The sequence below is a fragment of the Engystomops pustulosus genome, chromosome 9 (genome assembly GCF_040894005.1).
Source record: "Engystomops pustulosus chromosome 9, aEngPut4.maternal, whole genome shotgun sequence".
In the NCBI taxonomy this organism is placed as follows: domain Eukaryota; kingdom Metazoa; phylum Chordata; class Amphibia; order Anura; family Leptodactylidae; genus Engystomops; species Engystomops pustulosus.
The window spans coordinates 93,829,375-93,850,262 of NC_092419.1; the positions used below are offsets into that span (position 1 = coordinate 93,829,375).

Below are 20,888 nucleotides of genomic sequence, written 5' to 3' on the forward strand. Positions count from 1 at the left end.
GGGGCTGAGCAGATTGTGTATAGTGTCCTATCTGCAGGCAGCATGTTATAGAGCAGAAGGAACTGAGCAGATTGTGTATAGTGTGCTATATGTAGGCAGGTTCTTACAGAGCAGTAAGAGATGGCAGCTTGTACATAGTGTCCTATCTACTGGTTGAACTTTATAGAGCAGAAGGAGCAGATTTCAGTGAAAAGTTAGGTCAAAATTGCCAGTGTGTTTCTATCGTCAGATGTGGGCTCTGCTACTGGAAATGCGTCGCTTCCAGATAAGGGCACGCAGCTTCATTTCTTTTACCCATGCACCCAGCCTAAAAATGCCAGGCGCTTTATTTATGAGCTGCAGTATTCAACTTTAATTGGTCATTTTTTCCTGTAGCGCTTTCAAAAACCATAAAATGCGAAATTCAAAGCGATGTAGCATAGCATCGCATCAGTAGAAAGGTGAAAAATGCAGATTGATTTGAGCTGTAAAAACTGTGGAAAATCTGCCATTTCTGACCCAAATACTCCTAATCTTCATTATTATGTATTCTACTAGCGGCCGTTAACGTTCTGCACAATTACCCTCAAGAAATTCTTCTTTATTAACCTCTTAATTGCCGCCGACGTGCGCAGCCCTAACTGCGGGGCTCCGGATCTATGAAATACATAAAGGATAGGACCATATAAATCGCTGTAGCCGTTTAATGCAGACGTACAAGTATATTATCATTTTAGGTCTTTAGAAATTCAATCGCAGGTTAAGTATAAATTCAAGTAATGGGCATACGGCAATTTTTTTTTTTTTTTTACGAGAACGACACTAAAAACGGAGAGCTTATTAAAAAGCATATTGAGACCTAATGAGCTTAGCAAAAAAATTCAAAAAAACGGCCCAAATCATCCCGACGACAGCTCTATATGGCATCTTGTCCCTTTTTACCTACTCCCCATTTCCGAACAGCCTTCGCGGCGCCATTGGAAATCAATTTGTACAATGCGAAAGTCTACGATATCAATCAGCCCCTTTCCTTTCTAATTTGACAGACACGAGGAGAAATGGCGAAAAAAAAATGTCATTTTTGATTGTGGGACGCAGTTATGCGGAACCAGGAAAGGATATTATCTCTTTAAAACGAGACAGCGGTAATGGGTCTGTTGACCATGAATAATTTTTTTTTGTTGTCATTATTGCTAGCCTAGCATATCCTTCATTAAACGCTCAGCCCTAAATTAAAATAGAACCAGTTTCCAATAGTAATTAACTGGAGTATATCGGGGAGGCTATTATTCACATTAAAGTAACCTTTTAATAGTTCTGTCTTTAACTTCCCTGCAGGTAATGGTTTTAAAAAGCTCTTATAACAAGAGGAATTATAATGAGCTTTAATAGAGCAGGACAACGGGAAAATTAAGAATCATTTTCCGTCACCCCCTCCACCCCTCGGAAGAAAAAAAAAATACCAATAAAATATGTGTAAGGTGTTACCTGGATATTCCATTAATGCGGCTAATAATTCTTTATTGCACTTTTAAATATTGGCAATGACTTGGAGGAGATAGTTCAAGTCAGGGAAAAAATGAAGCTCGCTGTTCTGTCACCGAGTGAAAAACTGCTAGATGGAGCGAAGATATAGGGGGAACGAGACCATTTCCGAAGACTTGTCATCTTCTTAAAGGGGCTGCCCAGTGAAAAATGACCGGCTGAGGTTTGCCAAAGCCGTAACGGAAATTTGATTTTTTTTTTGTTATTTGTACCAATTGGAAAGGGTTTTTATGGTACCAGAGCATTAATAGATATGTCTCGCTTAAAAATTAAAAATTGTGAGTTAAGAGCGCCGAGTGGAGTCATTAGGGTGGAGGCGCGTGATCCAATATTCATGTGGGGAATCTGCATGTAGATCCACATTAAAAATCCTGCACAAGTTTGCCCTGCAGAATTCTTGCAAATTTGCACATCTGCAAAAACTCACTTTAAACTGGGAAACAAAAAAATGTTGATTCTGCATAAGTTTTCTTGAATCCCCGTATATAAAATGGTACTAGATACCAGGAGTGGATTATGATATAAGCACTTTGGTAGTTATCCCAGGGCCCAAGCATTCTAAGGGGCCCATGGCCCACCCTAACCACCCACCAAATTTTATACTTTATAAGATTCCTGCTTTCAATACACATGTACACAAGAGCCATTCCATAACCATTGAAGGCTCTCCAAAGGTCCTAAAACCGCATATTGATAGCAGCAGAAGGGACGCATCCTTCATTCCCCAAAAAGCTGATTCTAGTACCAAATGTAGGAAGTGATTCCAGACTTATGTCTGGACTAATATGTCTTAGTGTGAACTAGTCGTTTCTCAAGTCGCATACAGACTACAGTTTATGAGTTCGCCTAGAAACGGATGCAAATCGGCCGTGAAAAAAAAACAATATTGTCCATTTTTTTCATAGCAAAGAAGATTCCCCGTTGTGGAGATCTAGCCTTTCTGCACAGTAACTTGGAGAAAGGTTGCAGAAAATGTGTAGTGTTTTTGTTAAAATCATTAGCGGACAAAAAAAAAAAAAACTCAGAAAGAGATGTGTATTTTGCTGCAGATTTCTTCTTGCAAATGCTACAGGTGTAACGTTTTACATTTGTATTGTAAAACCTCAGCATAAATTGGCTTCAGATTTAAAGGGAAACTTGGCTCCTCCAGCACATATAAGGTGTGCACCACCAGACATTTACACATTCCTAAAACTCACCTTTTGGGACAATATAAAGGACAAAGATTATTATATTGGGATGTTTGGGGATTGCTGTGGTCGAAGATAGACTCCCTTTAAAATAATAATAATAATTCCTTTATTTATATAGCGCACACAGATTACGCAGCGCTGCACAGAGCTTGCCAAATCGGTCCCTGTCCCCAATAGGGCTCAGAACAACCTACCAGTATGTTTTGGAGTGTTGGAGGAAACCGGAGGACCCGGAGGAAACCCACACAAAAACAGAGAGAACATACAAACTCTTTGCAGATGTTGACCCTGGGACTTGGACCCAGGTCCCCAGCACTTCAGGACTGTAATGCTAACCACTAAGCCACCATGCTGCCCCATCCACACCACTTACCAATGCTTCAATGATAAGTCTTGGTTATCGTCACTTCTAATGCTGATCACAAAGCACATTTTTTTGAGGTCCTACAGCATCATGAGGGGCTTATTTCCTTTTCTTCTTTACTAGATATACATACAATTTTCTATGTATGAAGAATGGTTATACTGCCACTAGCTTACCAGGGCCACCAACGCCAAAATCCAGTGTAATTATTGTGAATTTTCTCTATACCTGGAGCTTAGAATTCAACCCAATCTGGGTCATATGCCATGTTCTCTAATGACATTTTGTTTAGTAGTTTTTTTTTTTCCCCTCTTGAGAGCTGTAGGCTCTAACAATTGTTATTTCTTCGATATCAATGAACCTCAATAATTTTATGATTGAATGCATTGTGGTAAGAGGGAGTAGTCTAGCGGTTATGACTATAGGGTTCGGAGCCCTTTGAGCTGCACCTCCTTTGTTCGTGAGCTCTTTCTATTTTCCACATTACAGTATTTGTGGCATGTTATGCTAATGTCAAGCTATTTACCACTCTTATTCTACAGTGCTCACTAATTAAGCTGACAGCAAAATTGAGATTTTTACGGGGGAAGGAGGGGGGGTCGCAAGTTTCCAAGGGTTAAGAGATGCCTTTTAAATAAAGGAGAAAACCCCGCATTCTGTTTTTCTGTCGAGATAAACCCGTTTCAGGCGATTACATCCAGCCTGCTTGACAAAGGCGCAGTTTTCGTAAACCTCTCATCAGCGGAGCTTGGCAGTAATTGCAACGAGAGAAACTTGTAATTTTCCTGAAGGATCTGACACAGTTGGAATTAAAAATCAAGGCGCCCTCCTGAATGCCAGTTCATTACAAATTAACAGCGGTCCATAGGAAAGCAGCAGGCTGGGGCGTGCCGAAAAAAAACGATCAGGATAAAGAAACCCAACATTTGAGTCTGTCACCGCTCCTGAGCTAGCACGGCCCACGAACAAATTAATGACACATTGTCAAGGCGGAAAGAAAAAAAAAGTTACATCAAATTAACACATCGGATCCCAGCATATTAATGCACAGTGTTCCACCTGATTGTTAGGGAAAAGCCGGCCATTCCACTAATGGAGAGATCGAAGCTCTGGGATACTGTATATAAATTGAAGACCTAAAAGTGTGTGCGTATGTATATATATTGTAAACTTGTTTGAAGATGTATACATATGCCTCTCTCTGGGCACCCCGGCCATCACACAGAGTTCGCCAGAAAGGACTCCAGGCCTCCGCCTGTAGTCCAGGGAAGCCCAAGGATGTGCCGTGATGAGTGCTATTTTGAAGTGGCACATTTTGGGCTGCCTGGAACTACTGGAGGAGTGTGAAGGTGTGGACAGGAATGGATTACCATTTTGAGCTTTTGCTCCAGGCCCTGCGAATTCTTCCTGTTCAGGGGACCCTGTAGTGAATCTACAAGGATACACCAAATTTCCTTCAATTTCTTTTCTTCTACTGTATTGGTGTCCTCAGGACGCTGATACAATTGAAAGCTGTGACGCAATACCTTACGTTATGTTGCCACTTTGCAATATATAGGTAGGTTTCTTTGTAACTTGGGCACTCCGCCTCGAAAAGGTTTGCTATCACTGACCTATTTCATGATGTCTAGTGTGCCTTCTTACTCATTTTTGGAAATTTTGTTTTCATATTTATGAATAACTTCCACTCCCCAGTCCAGAAGAGCATGTCTATTATTAGGTGTGTATTCATGTGTTAAGATTTGTTTTAAAATAAGCTTGCCTACACCCCCAGTTTGAGCTCCAGTGGCCTGCTTTGGATTCAGCGGTCCCTGCCTTTAGCGGTGACACTACAACTGGAGGCCAATGATTGGTTCTTGTAATTCCTTGCCCAACCAGGACATGAAATGATGATATGCATGAAGCGGCACCAGGTTGTCCTACACAAGAGGGCAAATTTATTTTTTCTATACTACTGGCTTTTAGTAACTTTAAGTCACTCCTAGGAGAGCTAAGCCTGCAGTATAGATGGCCTACGGTGTAAACATATTCAACTGCACTGTAAAGTGATTGCACTCGCGTTAGTTAGTCCTTGGTGGGTGTCTCAATTTAATCCTCAAAAGGGCAGCAAACAACAGATCCTCGGGCGATTGTTTGCAGTCCTTGGGTCATTTGCGTTTGAGGTCCACTTACATGCTGATGACTGCAGAAAAGACTGTGGCAGCCGCTCACATGTGAGACATGGGAAACGATGGCCATGTATGAGCCCATAGAAATTAATTAGCTTGTTGTTAATTTGTTTGTTACTATTCGTTGAATCAATGGATACCATCTGGACAAATACAACGTTCGTGTACATAAGGGGTAATTGTCCAATATTGGGCAGATTCACATCATGGCCACTCAAACCTGCTAGGAGACCAATGCCTACCCAAACCATCCACCAAATTTATACTCCAAAGGATCCTCGCCCATGAAATCCTTGTACATCTGTACCTGTCCTCCAATACATGTGTACACAATAGCCTTTTCAGTACCTTTTGAAGGTCCTCCAAAGGCTCTGAAACCGCACATTGAAAGCAGTCCGAAGGGACTCATCAATAGGCTTGATTCTAGTACAATCTGTAGAAAGTGAATATTCATACAGCTCAGGGTCCATGGCAGGTTTAATCCGCCTTTGTTTCCCAATACCAATTTTAAACAATATCCAACTTCAGTCCGTAATTTGTAAGTAGCGGACTATCAACTTTTTGGAGGGATCAGGGGAGTTAACTGGTAAACTATAGACATTCTAAAACCATAAGCCACCAAAAAGTATCTGTCGGTCCAGAATTTTTTGTGCACACGGAGACATTGGGGGTCATTTACTAAGGGCCCGATTCGCGTTTCCCTGACGTGTTACCCGAATATTTCCGATTTGCGCCGATTGTACCTGAATTGCCCCCGGGATTTTGGCGCACGTGATCGGATTGTGGCGCATCGGCGCCGGCATGCATGCGATGGAAATCGGGGGGCGTGGCCGGACAGAAACCCGACGTATTTGTAAAAAACGCCGCATTTAAAAACGGAAAATGTGTCGCTCGGGACGCGCTTACCTGCACTCAGATGGCCTCGGTGAATTCCGGTGCGTTCAGATGCTTTTTAACGCAGCAGCGCCACCTGGTGGATGGCGGAGGAACTACCTTATTAAATCCCGGCCGGACCCGAATCCAGCGCAGAGAACGCGCCGCTGGATCGTGAATGGACCGGGTAAGTAAATCTGCCCCGATGTGATCACTAATGGTATAATTTTGGCACCAGGTGTCACACTACGTGGGTGTTTTTCTAAGCACCATGTGTGCCATGTTTCTGTATCTGGCTCTGGTGTTACAGTATTATAATGAAGAGTCTTGTCTTTCCTTCTGACAGCTGGAATGGGAATCCCGTTTCGGAAGCACCTGTACCTCCATACCCTTGGATGTTCTATTTCCATCGAGAAAGTCCTCCACCACATCAGTTTAATTAACACAATCATATGCAAGGCTTGAATATTTATTTAATACATCACAGAAACATCTGAGCCAATTTATGTCATTAGAGAATCTGCAAACGTCGAAATCACTCGTACTAAATTATACGGAAAACTTGAATGAGAGGAAACAAGTCAGGGAATGACATTCATTTTATTATGTCTTGTCAGTTTGCAAGTCTGTACTTTTGTTGTCAAATTAGCTTTTTTATTTTTATTTTTTATTTTTTTTTTTATAAAGAGAATCCTTTTTTACTTTTGGCGCTGTGTGACTTTAAAGGGAACCTGTCACCAGATTGTATCCCATTAAACTTACTAGCCCCCTCAGGTAGAATTCCCACTGTAAACTCTCATCTATGGAAAATAAATCCTCTCCAATGTCATATGCAAATGAGAAGAGTCGTGTATTGCCTGAGATGAGTCACTTTTAGAGGATGGAGAGTACGAGTGTCATTTCAGATGCCCCCACCCTCAGTTTTGTAGTACCCAGAAACATGTTTTTGGTGTTATGAAAGTTGAGATTCTCATCTTAACTATATATTGCTTCATCAGGCTTTGTGAGCTACAGGACTGGAGATGCAGGCATTTAAAGTAATAGACCATAAATGGAACTTTATCTGCAGCTCACATGTCCAACTATGTTTTTTTCTTCCTATATCTCTTAAAGGAAAAGGAAATCTACCATTTGATTTGATGCAGTATGAAGCAAACATACCTTGAGAATGCTGTAGCTACACTGATGCAGGCACATATCTTGTTTAATCCCTGAGCAAAACATGATGGCTTTCTTTCATAAACAGCCACACCGGACCATCAGTAACCTGTAGTATTGCAGCCCAGCTCCATTCATTTCAGCTGAGCTAGCATTTTGAAACAAACTATGGTCTGATGTGGTGCTGTTAAGGAGAAATCCCCAGACAACTCCAATAAGGCACACACCGAAACATTTGAGGGCCCTCCTGGCTTGTATTTACTGGTGGCCTACACATTGGATCTTCTGTATGAGCACTCTGGACTGCACCATTATGTTAATTCAGGCATAGAAAGCAATGGAGAACAGTTCCATTCCCTGATGGTGGCCGCGTCATGTAACCTCTCCCTGGCTTTTTTCCAAATAGTACTGAAACAGTACCTGGTCCATCCGATGGAAAGGTCATCAATATATGTAATTGATGATCTGATCTGATTTCACTCTCGACTAAACCCATCTCTTTAGGCAGACCTTTCACACTCGCTAACTGCATGAAGTTTCAACTCTTTACTAACCCATCCTGTGTCCTCCTCCCATCTGTAATCTGGCAAACACCGGATACCAGGCTTTTCTGCAGTCCCAGTCACCTTGGACTTTGTATATAAGATGCGGCTGATGACGTGTTGAAGCAGAAGCATTTTTATTTATTAAATTATTTTATTCTGTCCCCCTATAAACAATGGCTGGGCGTTTATACAAGCTCTTATACCTCTTGTGTCACCCCCTCATCCTCATAGACTGTAAGCTCCTGTGTCACCCCCTCATCCTCATAGACTGTAAGCTCCTGTGTCACCCCCTCATCCTCATAGACTGTAAGCTCCTGTGTCACCCCCTCATCCTCATAGACTGTAAGCTCTTGTGTCACCCCCTCATCCTCATAGACTGTAAGCTCTTGTGTCACCCCCTCATCCTCATAGACTGTAAGCTCCTGTGTCACCCCCTCATCCTCATAGACTGTAAGCTCCTGTGTCACCCCCTCATCCTCATAGACTGTAAGCTCCTGTGTCACCCCCTCATCCTCATAGACTGTAAGCTCCTGTGTCACCCCCTCATCCTCATAGACTGTAAGCTCCTGTGTCACCCCCTCATCCTCATAGACTGTAAGCTCGTGTCACCCCCTCATCCTCATAGACAGTAAGCTCGTGTCACCCCCTCATCCTCATAGACTGTAAGCTCTTGTGTCACCCCCTCATCCTCATAGACTGTAAGCTCCTGTGTCACCCCCTCATCCTCATAGACTGTAAGCTCTTGTGTCACCCCCTCATCCTCATAGACTGTAAGCTCTTGTGTCACCCCCTCATCCTCATAGACTGTAAGCTCATGTGTCACCCCCTCATCCTCATAGACTGTAAGCTCTTGTGTCACCCCCTCATCCTCATAGACTGTAAGCTCTTGTGTCACCCCCTCATCCTCATAGACTGTAAGCTCTTGTGTCACCTCCTCATCCTCATAGACTGTAAGCTCTTGTGTCACCCCCTCATCCTCATAGACTGTAAGCTCATGTGTCACCCCCTCATCCTCATAGACTGTAAGCTCTTGTGTCACCCCCTCATCCTCATAGACTGTAAGCTCTTGTGTCACCCCCTCATCCTCATAGACTGTAAGCTCTTGTGTCACCCCCTCATCCTCATAGACTGTAAGCTCTTGTGTCACCCCCTGGATCTCCTTCTTTGTAACATCAGTGACCTGTTGCTATTATTAGTACACGCCATGTGTTCTTCTTATACAGATTTACGGTCGTCTTCGTTAGTATGTTACGTTTTCGGGCCAGTTACTGCTACGTTGAGTTTTTTTCTGTGCGACTATTTGTATACGTGTGGATATATGTTTGGTAATGCAGTCTCTCCTTCTATACGTAATTAACTTCTACACCACCAGCGTCTGGAATAATACATGAGCGTTAGTTCAGCCCTGGAGCTGATGTTGTAGTGATGATTGCAATGGAGATAAAGTATTTCTCGCGGCACATTCTGCCTAGCGGAGCCTTAAACCATCTGGCCCCATAATTAAATAATAGCCGCGGTAGTGAGCGACGCTGGGTTCCCCTCCCTTCCCCCATCCTATCCACTATACAGGATTCTAATTGATAACAAATGATTGGATCTGCCTGGAAATCTATGGTAAGTTTTTTGTTGAAATCTTCCGGTAACCCTGGCAGACCTTTGCGCGTCCACATGAACGTCCATTGGAGCGGAGGATTCTGGGAGTCTCGCCCATAATACATTGTAAGCGTCGCCCTCTGTGCTCTGAAAAGGAAGGGCAGAGAATTCATAATCATCCATGGAAATAAATTTACAAATATCCCCGGACACAACATTCCAATTTTTTTGTAGTTTGTTTAATATTGTGTTTGCCGATGCGGTTTTATTATCCACCTTTTACACTCAAGTACACACGTTTATGTATATTTATACATACGTCCCCTGAAAGTGCTTCCGTCGTACCTCCGCAGTCGGAGCCATGTCACATTAGCCGAGCACTTTTCCCAGCAAGTCTAGAATTAAATTGTCTTAGAGGTCATTTCAAGAGTGCTCCAAATTTGCTGTATAATTTAGGAGCATGTTAATGACTACACCGTAACCTTTCCACAAGACCCATCAGTCGGTAATGGAGAATAAGAACACATTCCCCGGTGGACTTTCATTAAATCCTGCCACACGTCCAGAATTTCCATGGGGGGGGGGGGGTACCCGATGGATCTGTAACCCCCCCTCCCCCCTCCTCCTCCCTGCACACACATTACCCAGGGCGCACATAGATTTTAAGACAATTCCCTTTGTGAATGTTTAAGGAAGTTTTTTAATGAACAGCAGAAAATAGAAAAGTTTCTACAGCAGATGTTTCACACGTAATAGTTGGGGAAGACTGGGTGATTATAAATTGATTTGATTGGAACCCCCCCCCCCCCCTTCCCCTTTTAATGTACTTGTTACGTAGTATTTAATGTAAAAGCAGAAGAAACGCAATGGGATCAGTAATGTTAGAAATAGACCAAACTTTCCCATTAACAGAAGTAACTTACAAACCTCTTAGGATACATTCACACGCAGCTGTCCATTCCAGTTCTTTGTGCAGAAAACCTATGCACATTCTGGACTAGATACAACCTCAATCAATTAGGCCTTGTTCATACGATGGATTTTGGCATGGATTTTAAGTTAGGAAAATCCACCAACCCCGATTGAAATCGATGAGTGAGCGCTGTGTTTATTCTTTTCCGCAAGCGCTTGTCTGCCTGTGGAATGGTCATAATATAGGGCATGTCGGTCAGAATCTACAAGTGGCACGAGCAGGTATTGAAGCAGATTTTCCAACTGAAAATTCAGATCAATCCTGACATGTAGAAGAGCCCTTCCAAAATAAAATTGGTTTTCTTATGGGTTGTGTTATTAAATTTTGCATGTTATCCTCACAAGAATGGACCTCCAACGATACACAGTGAATCATAGTGCCAGAAATATCTGAGCGCTGTGCTTAGCAATTTCCCACTTTACCTTACATTGGAATGGAGAAGTAGGACACTTGCTCGACCTGCTGCATCACCCATTAGTGAGAACGGGACACTGTTTGCCAGATCACTGAAGGTCCGATCTTGTATTCAGTGGGAGTCCTAGCAGTCAGACTCCATCTAATTATTTCCCATCCGTTGGATATAGGCAAACTTTGTACCAAACCTGTCACATCCCCTCAGGATACATGGGGATAAATGTTTTGTAGTCTGTAGTCCTATAACCAAGACCAATTATTAGTAATTCTTTTAAAGAATTAACCTAATGTCTTCTTTTTTACTTTCCATAATTTGTTAATTTTTTCCATATTTTTATACTATAAGACACACTTTTTAGCAAAAAAAAAAAAATCTTACCAAAAAGTGCCCGCATATTCTAGTCCAAATGTCAGGAGGATCCAGCACTTCCAGACCTTCATCACCGCTGTCCTTGAGATGGGGTAAAGCGCTTTATCCTATCTATGTGGGAGCAGAGCCTCTAAACTGCTCATTCCCTCTCCTTGCTTGCCCAGTCATGACTATTTCTCCAGGATCAAGGGTGATGTCAAAAGCATTTGACTTATCATTTGCTTCTTGCATCACTGCAAGGTCTTTAAACACTCTCACGCTGCCCAGGGATGAGGCCAGAGAAGAAGTTGGGACTGTGACTAGGAAAGAAGAAGAGCTGTTATAGTAGATATAACAGTATAGTAGTAGATTTGTGTGTGCGTATGGATGTAGCATAGCTGCGTGTGAGCACATGGATGTATCAGAGCTGCGTGTCAGGGCATGGATGTAACAGAGCTGCTACATCGATTTAGCAAAGCTGCATGTGAGCAAATGGATGGTGCAGTGCCGCGGGGGAGCGTACGGGGGAAGCAGCGCCGCGGAGGAGCGTACGGGCGCAGCAGCGCCGCGGAGGAGCGTACGGGCGCAGCAGCGCCGCGGAGGAGCGTACGGGTGCAGCAGCGCCGCAGGGGAGCGTACGGGTGCAGCAGCGCCGCGGCTGACCGACCAACAGTTCTTCTTCGGTATCTTGTAACAAGAGCCAAGTTTACTAAGGCCACATCTGAAAACTATAAGTTATTCTTGTAAAACCCGGCTCAGACCTGGATTGTTTCTGTACCAAACTGATGATGTCACGGCTGCTTTTATGACTGGCGGCTTTACTGCTTCCTGCCTATAACCATATAATCTCTTGTCGATTAATCAGGCCTGTTAGTGCAGCGCTGTGTCATCCATAACAGGGAATATTCATGTAAAACTATGCAGAAATGCGTAAATGTCGTTCCGAGCTTGTAAATATTTCCGCCTTCAGTACACAATCATTAACAGGAATTAATGGGAGACTCGTTAGGCCTCTAACCACCATTTATTCGGTGAAAGAGTTAAAAAGCTCTGCCTTGTTTGGCCATGTAGATGAGCAACAAATCAATTTTTATGTGGCTGTTTTCCTTTGGTTTAATGTACAGATCCCTAATGAACCCGCTTACTCCCGATGCAAGTTTATTTACAAGCCCGTAAAAGAGAGGGGAAAAAAGAGACTTGCACTTTATTTCACAGCGTGATATCATCTTCGGACATAAATAACGGCACGAAACAAAGGCGACGAGTGCAAAACACAAAGCTGGCAGTGCCGATGGTAATCCGAGTGCGAGCAAATCAAGTCACCGTGGCCAAGTAGTAGGAATATAGTGCAGTGCTCACTTACTGGCCGTGACAGTCTTGGAAATTTTTAACCCATATTTTACACATCTTATATGCCTTTTACCCATCTATATTTGTTTTTTTACCCTACTTTTCCAAACTCTCAAAAGGCTGTTCACCTTGGCAACCCACTGCCTGAGTAGCAATGCAGTACCAGTTACTTTCAAATACTTTATTCACAACAAATGATGAAAAAAACACAAATTTTATATGTTAAATCTGCTTTTGCCTGCCAAGACATACTTTCAGCTATTAGAGGGATCATATTACAGCTGCCCATAGAACCCTATGGAGATGGTAGAAGGCAGCCATTGCTTATAGAATGTCTTCTATATTTACCCAAGTCCTTTATTTATATACTGTACAGGTCTTTTATCTGTGTACTGTACAGTATTGGTAATACTGAACATATTGGTGGAAAGACTTGTATGTGAATTTTCAATCATTATAAAGCTTTGCGGTTTCTCTATGGACAATACAAATATTTTGCTTGGGTTCTCTTGTGATTTCTTATAATAAGTCACTGCAGCCCTGTGACTTTACGGCAACTCACGGAGGGGTACCAGTTCCTTATAAACACACTACTTAGGTGACCCCTTCGGGACCGATGGTCATTGGTGCCTGAATGTCCAGGCCGAATTTTGACGTTCGGCTGTGCGCTTCTTTAAATGACACGATTTCTGGAAAAGCTTTACATATCATAATAATTTTTACTTTTTCTTTTTTTTTTCATGTCATTTGAAACTTTAACTTAATAGGATAGTTTTATTACTTACATTTTTTTCCTATATAAAATTTGCCAATAATTGACAACAAATTGTGATTAGAAAAACTTTAATTGGAAAAATAACATTTACCAATATACGTTTTAAATATGTAAAGCATCATTTCATCACCCTTTCCCAGGTTCAGCAACAGATTCGAGGGTGCGTGTGCTTCTTCAAAGGGAAAGTCTTTCCTGCAGCAGCTTTTATATTCTGCTTTCAGCTGCCCGGCTGGAGAGGGGCACATTTTAAATGCCTATATCTCCAGAATCCTTACACCTACAAACACATCATATTAAACTGGAGAGTCTCCCCTTTAATATTATATAAGGATGCGTAATAAAACCAAAGATATCCACTCTTAAATTTACAATCGGAAATATAAAACATAAAAATCTAAATTTGTTTAGTACAACTTTAAGGGTGTATAGAGCTGGCTCTGTGAAGCATTCATAGACCTATCCTGATGTGTTAAAGGGGAGACTCTACTGTTTAATATGACACCAGAATTGTGTTTCTAGGTGCCAGGGCTCAGGAGATATACTTGTTAGAAATTGGCCTCTGTTATGACATTTATAAACGTCCCTCCTGCACGGGGCATGTGCAAATAGGATGCATATAGCCCTATGGCAGTCGTAAAGGGGTTAAGTAAATGATATACCTATATTTGTGCAATACTCTACATATTATTCTGTGGGTATTTAGGTAGAAGGATTAAATCGTGAACTAATTGATTGTGTTTGTGTCTTTTCAGGGCCACGTAGGAACCACAGCCACCAAGAAGATAGATGTCTATCTCTCAATGCAAGCTAGCCAAGACAAGATGTTACCCATGACTGTGGTGACTATAGCCAATGCCAAGGTCCATGACCTCATCGGTCTCATCTGCTGGCAGTACACCACAGAGGGACGGGAGCCAAAACTGAAGTAACCAACTACATTATCATTAAGAAAATTTATACATATTATGTTTTAACGCAAATTGAATGGGTCGTATAATAGTTGTAGAAAAGTCTGGCATTCACATGTAAAACCTACAGAATTCATCTCTTCACACATTCCGTAAATTCTGGCTATAGCAGGACCCCCAATAATAGAATGGACTCTTCAAACTTTAAAGAGGTACTCTAGGAATAAATGTAATTTATTTTCTAATGGGTCCTTAAAATATAAGTTAATATGTAATTAGTTGTTATTTAAAAAAATTGCTCCCCTTAGCAGACAAATATTGTGAACATACACTATAATTAAAGAATTAAAATGCTGCTGGCCTGGGCCGAAGACACTGGGCAGAAGAAGTCCGCTGGCACATGTTTACATCACATATCCTGCATCAACCTGGGCAGGTCTTGTAATCATCACTATGTTTGTCTTCTAGCAAACTGGCGAGTGTGTTGTGGTGAGATGTCATCTCAGTGAGGCCAAGTGCAGTGATGGCAGTTACACACATCATTTTACAATATGGTATATCATCACTGGGAACAGACCATAAGAGGGAGGAGGTGTTACTGAGGGATCATGGCAGTTGTAGTATCCTGTGGCGACATCTTGAAGATAACTCCGCCTACTTAAGAAAGCCCTTAAAATCTTGTGTATCATAAAACCAAACAATTTAAGCTCCATTTTATGGTTGATGCATTGTGGGTTTTTCTATCAGACCTGCATGTTCCAGGAATACCCCCTTAAGCAAACTTCTGTTTCTTATGTCACCAGGACACTGGAGATTTAATTCACACCCATTGAAGTTTGTTGGTTGTCTATGTAAGTCATAGACAAGCCAGGACTTTTAAAAGAGAGTCTCACTTTATCTGTATAAATATATCATATATAAAATTCATTCAGCTATCTACTCTTTTAAAGAGGACCTGTCACCTAATTTATCGGCACTAAAGTAAGCAGCTCCTAGTGCTTGATCATACGCTGCAGTGTTAGAGTGATAGTGTTACAGGAAACCTCCGGTAACGCTATCAAACACTGCGGCGGGGTACAATGTAATTGTCGGACAGCTCGCAAAGCTGTCCGGCGTATTCATGAGGGGGCGGGGTTGGGGCGTGGCTAGGGGCGGTGACTGCCGCCTAGCACGCAGCAGTCGCTGCCGGCCTATGGAGCAAGCGGGGTGGTCCGGGGAAAAGGCAGCACCTCGGACCGCCCCCTCATGAATACATTGGACAGCTGTCCGATGATTACACTGTACCCCGCCGCAGTGTTTGATAGCGTTACCGGAGGTTTCCGGTAACGCTATCACTCTAACACTGCGGAGTTTGATCACTTTAGTAAGCCGCTCCCAGTGCCGAAAATTTAGGTGACAGGTCCTCTTTAAGGGGGTTGTACCAAGTTAGACAACAATGTGATCAGTGAAGGTCTGATGGGAACCCCATTGATCGTGAGAATGGCTTCCCCCAGGAATCCAGATAAATGGGGTCCCATACTCTCTTATAGATGTAGCGGCAGGTCGAGCATGCATCCTGACACTTCATTCAGTAGTGTGGGAGTGCGAGATTGCCATCTCTTTCATTCCCATTCATTGTTCATGTGAGTGCATTAGATAGCCGAGTGCTTTCACGACCTGCTGCTCCTTTCGTTTGTAAGAACAGGCCACCCGTCTTCTGGATTGCTGTGGGTCTGTTCTAATAATTGTAGGGGTCCCAGCATTCAGACACCCACCAATCAAATCGTTATTCCATATCCATTGGATGTATACTTGAGACAACCCTTTAATGGTTCTGTCCAGTTAAAAAAAAGCCTTATTAGGAAATTCTACTGTCTTCCAGGGGGTCACTTCCTCTTCCTTCTTCCCCTGTAGTTCATTCACAATTCATTTTATTCCCTTTTGAGACGAATAACACATAAATGAAAAATAAATGAAATAAAAGCCCTTATTCCGCTTTTATTAATTACATCCACAAAGGGTTGGACAATCAAGCAGAGGCTGAGCTATAGCCGTGCACTTTTCCCTTGACAATGACTACTGGCGGGCCGGCTGTGCGAGCGGGGAATGCCATTCATTAGTGCACCCAGGTCACCATAGAATTTTAGAAAATTGATACTGACAAATATATCGGTTTTAATTCCACGTTGGCAATCCATTCTGTAGCATTGTACAGCCTTTGCTAATATTAATGTGTCATTATTACTTGCCGGATCTAATAATAAATATCTCTTAAGCATGACAGGTTAGTATAGATCAGCCAGAAGGGGCAAACTCACCCTGCCGCCTCCGAAGCAAAAGGTTTTGGGAATTAATTGAGGGAATTTCAAATCAGGTAGCGAGCAAAATAACTCAGTGCCACATTCAATCAATAGCCAGAGTAAATCAGCTACTTTTAATTCCCGAAAATGATCCATATAGATCAAGCGAGCAATTAAACAATTAGCATGCACTTTGAGATTAATTAATTTCCGCATCAATCATGCAATTAAAACTCCAGATTCTAAAAGGGGAGTCTGAACGCTGCTGTGAGTAGAGGTCCCTGGTTATGTGCAGTGAATATTAGCAATGTCTATGACAACGTACAGTACAGATAGCGCAAAGATTTTACTATAATAGTATCATATTCTTTGTAGGTTTCTATAGGGCAAGATTTAAAGGGATGTCTTACAGGGAAGCCGAGAGACAGGGTTACGTACAAGATAGATTCTCTACGTTTTTTCTTAAGTGGAATTTGTTTTGTAAGTCAGTATCGGTATACTGTATTTTAAAATTGTAGCTCCAACATTTTTTTTTTTTTGTCCCTGTGACAATTGGATTTTCAAATTTTTTTTTCCTGTCATAGGAACAAGGATTATAAAACTTAATTACAGGCACCTTACATCTGATCAGTGCAGGCTGGGACTATAGTAACATCGAGAGAGATTCACCAGAGGTCACAGCGGGCAGAGGAGTCCGTCTGTAACAAAGGGTCGTCTGTAAGTCAGGTGTCATTAGGGCAATTTCAGACACTGATCCAAACAGGAGGGGTGGGCGCTCTACACCCCTCCTCCTTTCAAAGGCAGACGAGCACCCAATTTGGTCGTGATGACCTGATCACCGCCCCCATAACAGCCGTCTGAATGAGCCCATACGTAGTGACCGCTTGTACTTTGCTTTATCTTGTAACATTTAGGCCGACTTGTGGTCTTACCAGTCATCCAAAGTGATAGGCCCCATTTTTTTTGGTGCTTTCTATTCCGGCGTTTCATCAATAAGTTGACAACAGAATTCTGTTCCTTACCACCAGAAATCCACCACTGGATCTACCCATTCAGCGCTGCATTATCCATAGCCTACCAGAGTTACGCCTCATGCACACGAACGTGTATGGTGGCTGTACGCTACCTGTACAAACAGCACCTAGCATACAGAAGATATAGAAGTGCGTTATGCGCGACACGGTACAGTGAGCACACACGCGTGTCACCGTACCATGCTGGCACTGGGAAAAGACATATTCTATCTTTTCCCGTATGTACTCTCCAGCCGTTTGGCTTCCTATGGAGATGGTAGGTGTTCATCCCTCCCCTTCTCCAGCCAGTGTTTGCAGTTCTGGACATAGCATACATTCATCTGCATGAGGACTAACACTGTGGGGCTCATTTACTAAGGGTCCGAATAGCGCGATTCCGTCGGGTATCCCGACGATTTCCATTTGCACCGAATTCCGCCGGGATTTTGGCGCACGCAATTGAATTTCGGCGCAATTACGCCGGGTTGCATGTGACAAAAATGGGGGGGCGTGGCCATCGGAAAACCCGCCCGATTTGGAAATACCGTGGTATTTAAAGAAAAAAAAAAGTGTTGCTTAACACATACTTACCTGCACCAAGAAATAGAAGGTGAACTCCAGGGGACCTCGGCGCAGCAGCGACACCTAGTGGATATCGGTGCACGGACCTTAGTGAATCCCGGCCGGACCCGAATCGGCATCAGAGAACCTGCTACTGGATCGCGACTGGACCAAGTAAGTATATGTGCCCCTGTGTATACAATTGGAGCATATGTCGCTACAATGCTCTGTCTGACTTTACCATCAACAAAATCTTTTAGCCTCGTACCCAAAGAGATTGCCCAAGATCATGAAGCAGGCAAGCTGTATCCATGGTAGTATGATGCTGGTCATCTGAGGCAAGATTTGGATGCACCTGCCTGTCGTTCCAGGTCTTTAGGCCTGTACCCACGGCTCCTCACCAGACACATATGTGTAGTAATAGAAGACTGTATTACCCATGCCCCAATATTCGTTCTGTCTTACAATTTTTGGTAAACTCACTGAGATTACCCTATGGCGGAGATGGCGAACCTTTTAGAGACCGAGTGCCCAAACTACAACCAAGACCCACTTATTTATTGCAAAGTGCCAACACAAAAATTTAATTTGTGGTTTATACTCCTTTCTCTGTCGCAGCTTTCATTGATACCAGCACCTGAGGACACCAATAAAGCAGAAAATAGAAGTAATTTGGATGATCAAGATCTGTCCACAACTTCCCACTCCTCCAGTAGTCCCAGGTAGCACAGTTACTTTAAAATAGAGCTCTGTGCACAAAAAGTCCTGGGCTCTCTGGGACTGCAGGAAGATACCAGGAGTCCTCTCTGGTGATGGCCTGAGTGCCCACAGAAAGGGCTCTGAGTGCCACCTCTGGCTCCAGTGCCATAGGTTAGCCACCACTGCCCTATGGATTCTTCTTTAGAAACCACAACATTTTGGGCAGTTTTTGCCTCGTCGGAATCGGGCATATTGCTAATTTGAGCTGATTTTAATAAATAAAATCAATTGCAGACCAATGTGGACATTTGCACATTGGCCATTGTGGAGAAGTCATGCATTGGAGATCTCGAGTTACACTACACCACGGCATGAAGCCCATTCCCAATGCTTTGTTGTACCCGTGTATATATTTTGGATATCACTGTCCTCACTAGTGAAATCCTGTTGATGGTAAGAAGCGGCAGGCGGTGATTTTCGTGGCCCGCTTTCTCTGCAGAGTCTCTGAAGCACATTGTTTCTGCAGCATGTATGATTGAGACGCTGAGCACAACATATATCATTTTAATGAAACCTTTTGAACCTCTCTCCTTTTATTTGGATGAAGCATTTCCATGGAATGTTTAGCAGCGGATGTTTCCCTCGACACTCGGCAGCGCTGAGTTATGGCTCTGACTCTCCAGCGCAGCAGATTTTATCCACATTACGATCATGTCCCTATTGTCTCTCACATGCACGCAAAGAGAGTTTGTACCGCCGCTTTTATGGCCACTTGTGGTTGGCGCCTGAGGCACTTTGTGGCCTTGCCTTATGGTTTACTATATGCTGCATATTCATCCCTGCATCTGGCATGATGTCCTCTAATCACAGCAGGGAACCGATACTAAGGGTCAGTTTTCAGATTCCAAATGGAATTATTCATTTCTACTTCTTAAGAATGGATATAAGTAAAGATGCCTTTTTGGTTTTAACCAAGGTTTCTATTAATGGTTTGATCTAGGATAGTGTTAAAAACTTGCTTACTTGATATCTAAAGGTTTAGTCTTTTTATTACTAGAGGCTTATCTGAGTAAATGTTCTTTACTTCAGAAGTTCACCTATAATTCTATTATATACTATATATATTACCAGACATAACTTCAATACCCAATTTATGCTACTGTGTATATAATTTAAAAGGAGAGATTAAGGGGGCTATACTATTTCCAATTACATTTTATAAAGGGGAGACAAGGAGACAGTACTATCTAACTGTAAGATTTATAGGAAGAGACTGGGAGACAGAACAGTCTGTAGCAACTACATTTGTAGGGAGAGATTTGGAAACAGTAATGTGTGTAAGTGCAACATTTATAGGGAGAGCTTAAGAGGCAATACTATTAGTTAATTTATTAGGAGAGACGAGGAGGTAATACAGTCTGTAACTACCACATTTATAGGAAGAGATTAGAAGGCAATACTGTTTGCAAGAACATTGTTTATTGAGAGAGACAAGGAGGTGGTTCTATCTGTAACTATAAGATTTATACAGAACATTTGTACTATATAAAACAACATTTATTGGAAGGGACATGGAAGCAGTACTATCTGTAGCTGCAATTTTTGAAAGGGGTAGGAAGACAGCACTCTCTATACCTCCATCTACAGGAAGGCAATACTAACGTCAAAAGAAGTATTTACAGGGAGAGACAGGGAGACGGCTCTATTTGTAACTACATTATTTACATAAAGGCAGTACCGAAGGTCGCACTATTACTAAAAATATTCCTCTTGCCATTTTTGAGTAGTATTTTTAACCATGGTCACGATAGAAGGTCAGAACCTACACTAAGTAACTGAGCTACGTTCAAATGACAATATACCGCAAGCTGCAGCAGTGAAGGGACTAATGGAGGCTGCAGTTCCCAGCCCCAAGTCAGGTTGAAGGGGGAAGTGTCATGCCGAAATTTTTGCATGGCACTTTTATTAAGGCGTAAAATAGCCTGTACCAGCATCTATGAAGCTTGTACAGGCGTTAATGCGACCTTTTAGGCAGTCACCTGTTCAACTGCGTCTACACAAAGTAATTAATCTCCATGTACCTCTATCTACAGCAAAGCAGGACTGTTAAAATTATTTCATTACTGTATATACTCGAGTATAAGCTGAC

General features: G+C 42.5%; 1 protein-coding gene across 2 annotated transcripts in view; it reads left to right on the forward strand.

Moving 5' to 3' along the window:
* Positions 1-20,888, forward strand: part of MAPKAP1 (MAPK associated protein 1) — a 120,164-nt gene that overhangs the window by 26,588 nt on the left and 72,688 nt on the right. For both annotated transcript variants that reach the window (XM_072123720.1, XM_072123721.1), the window contains exon 5: positions 14,032-14,204. In XM_072123720.1, the coding sequence (XP_071979821.1) occupies positions 14,032-14,204 (173 nt within the window). The remainder of the gene's footprint in view (positions 1-14,031; positions 14,205-20,888) is intronic.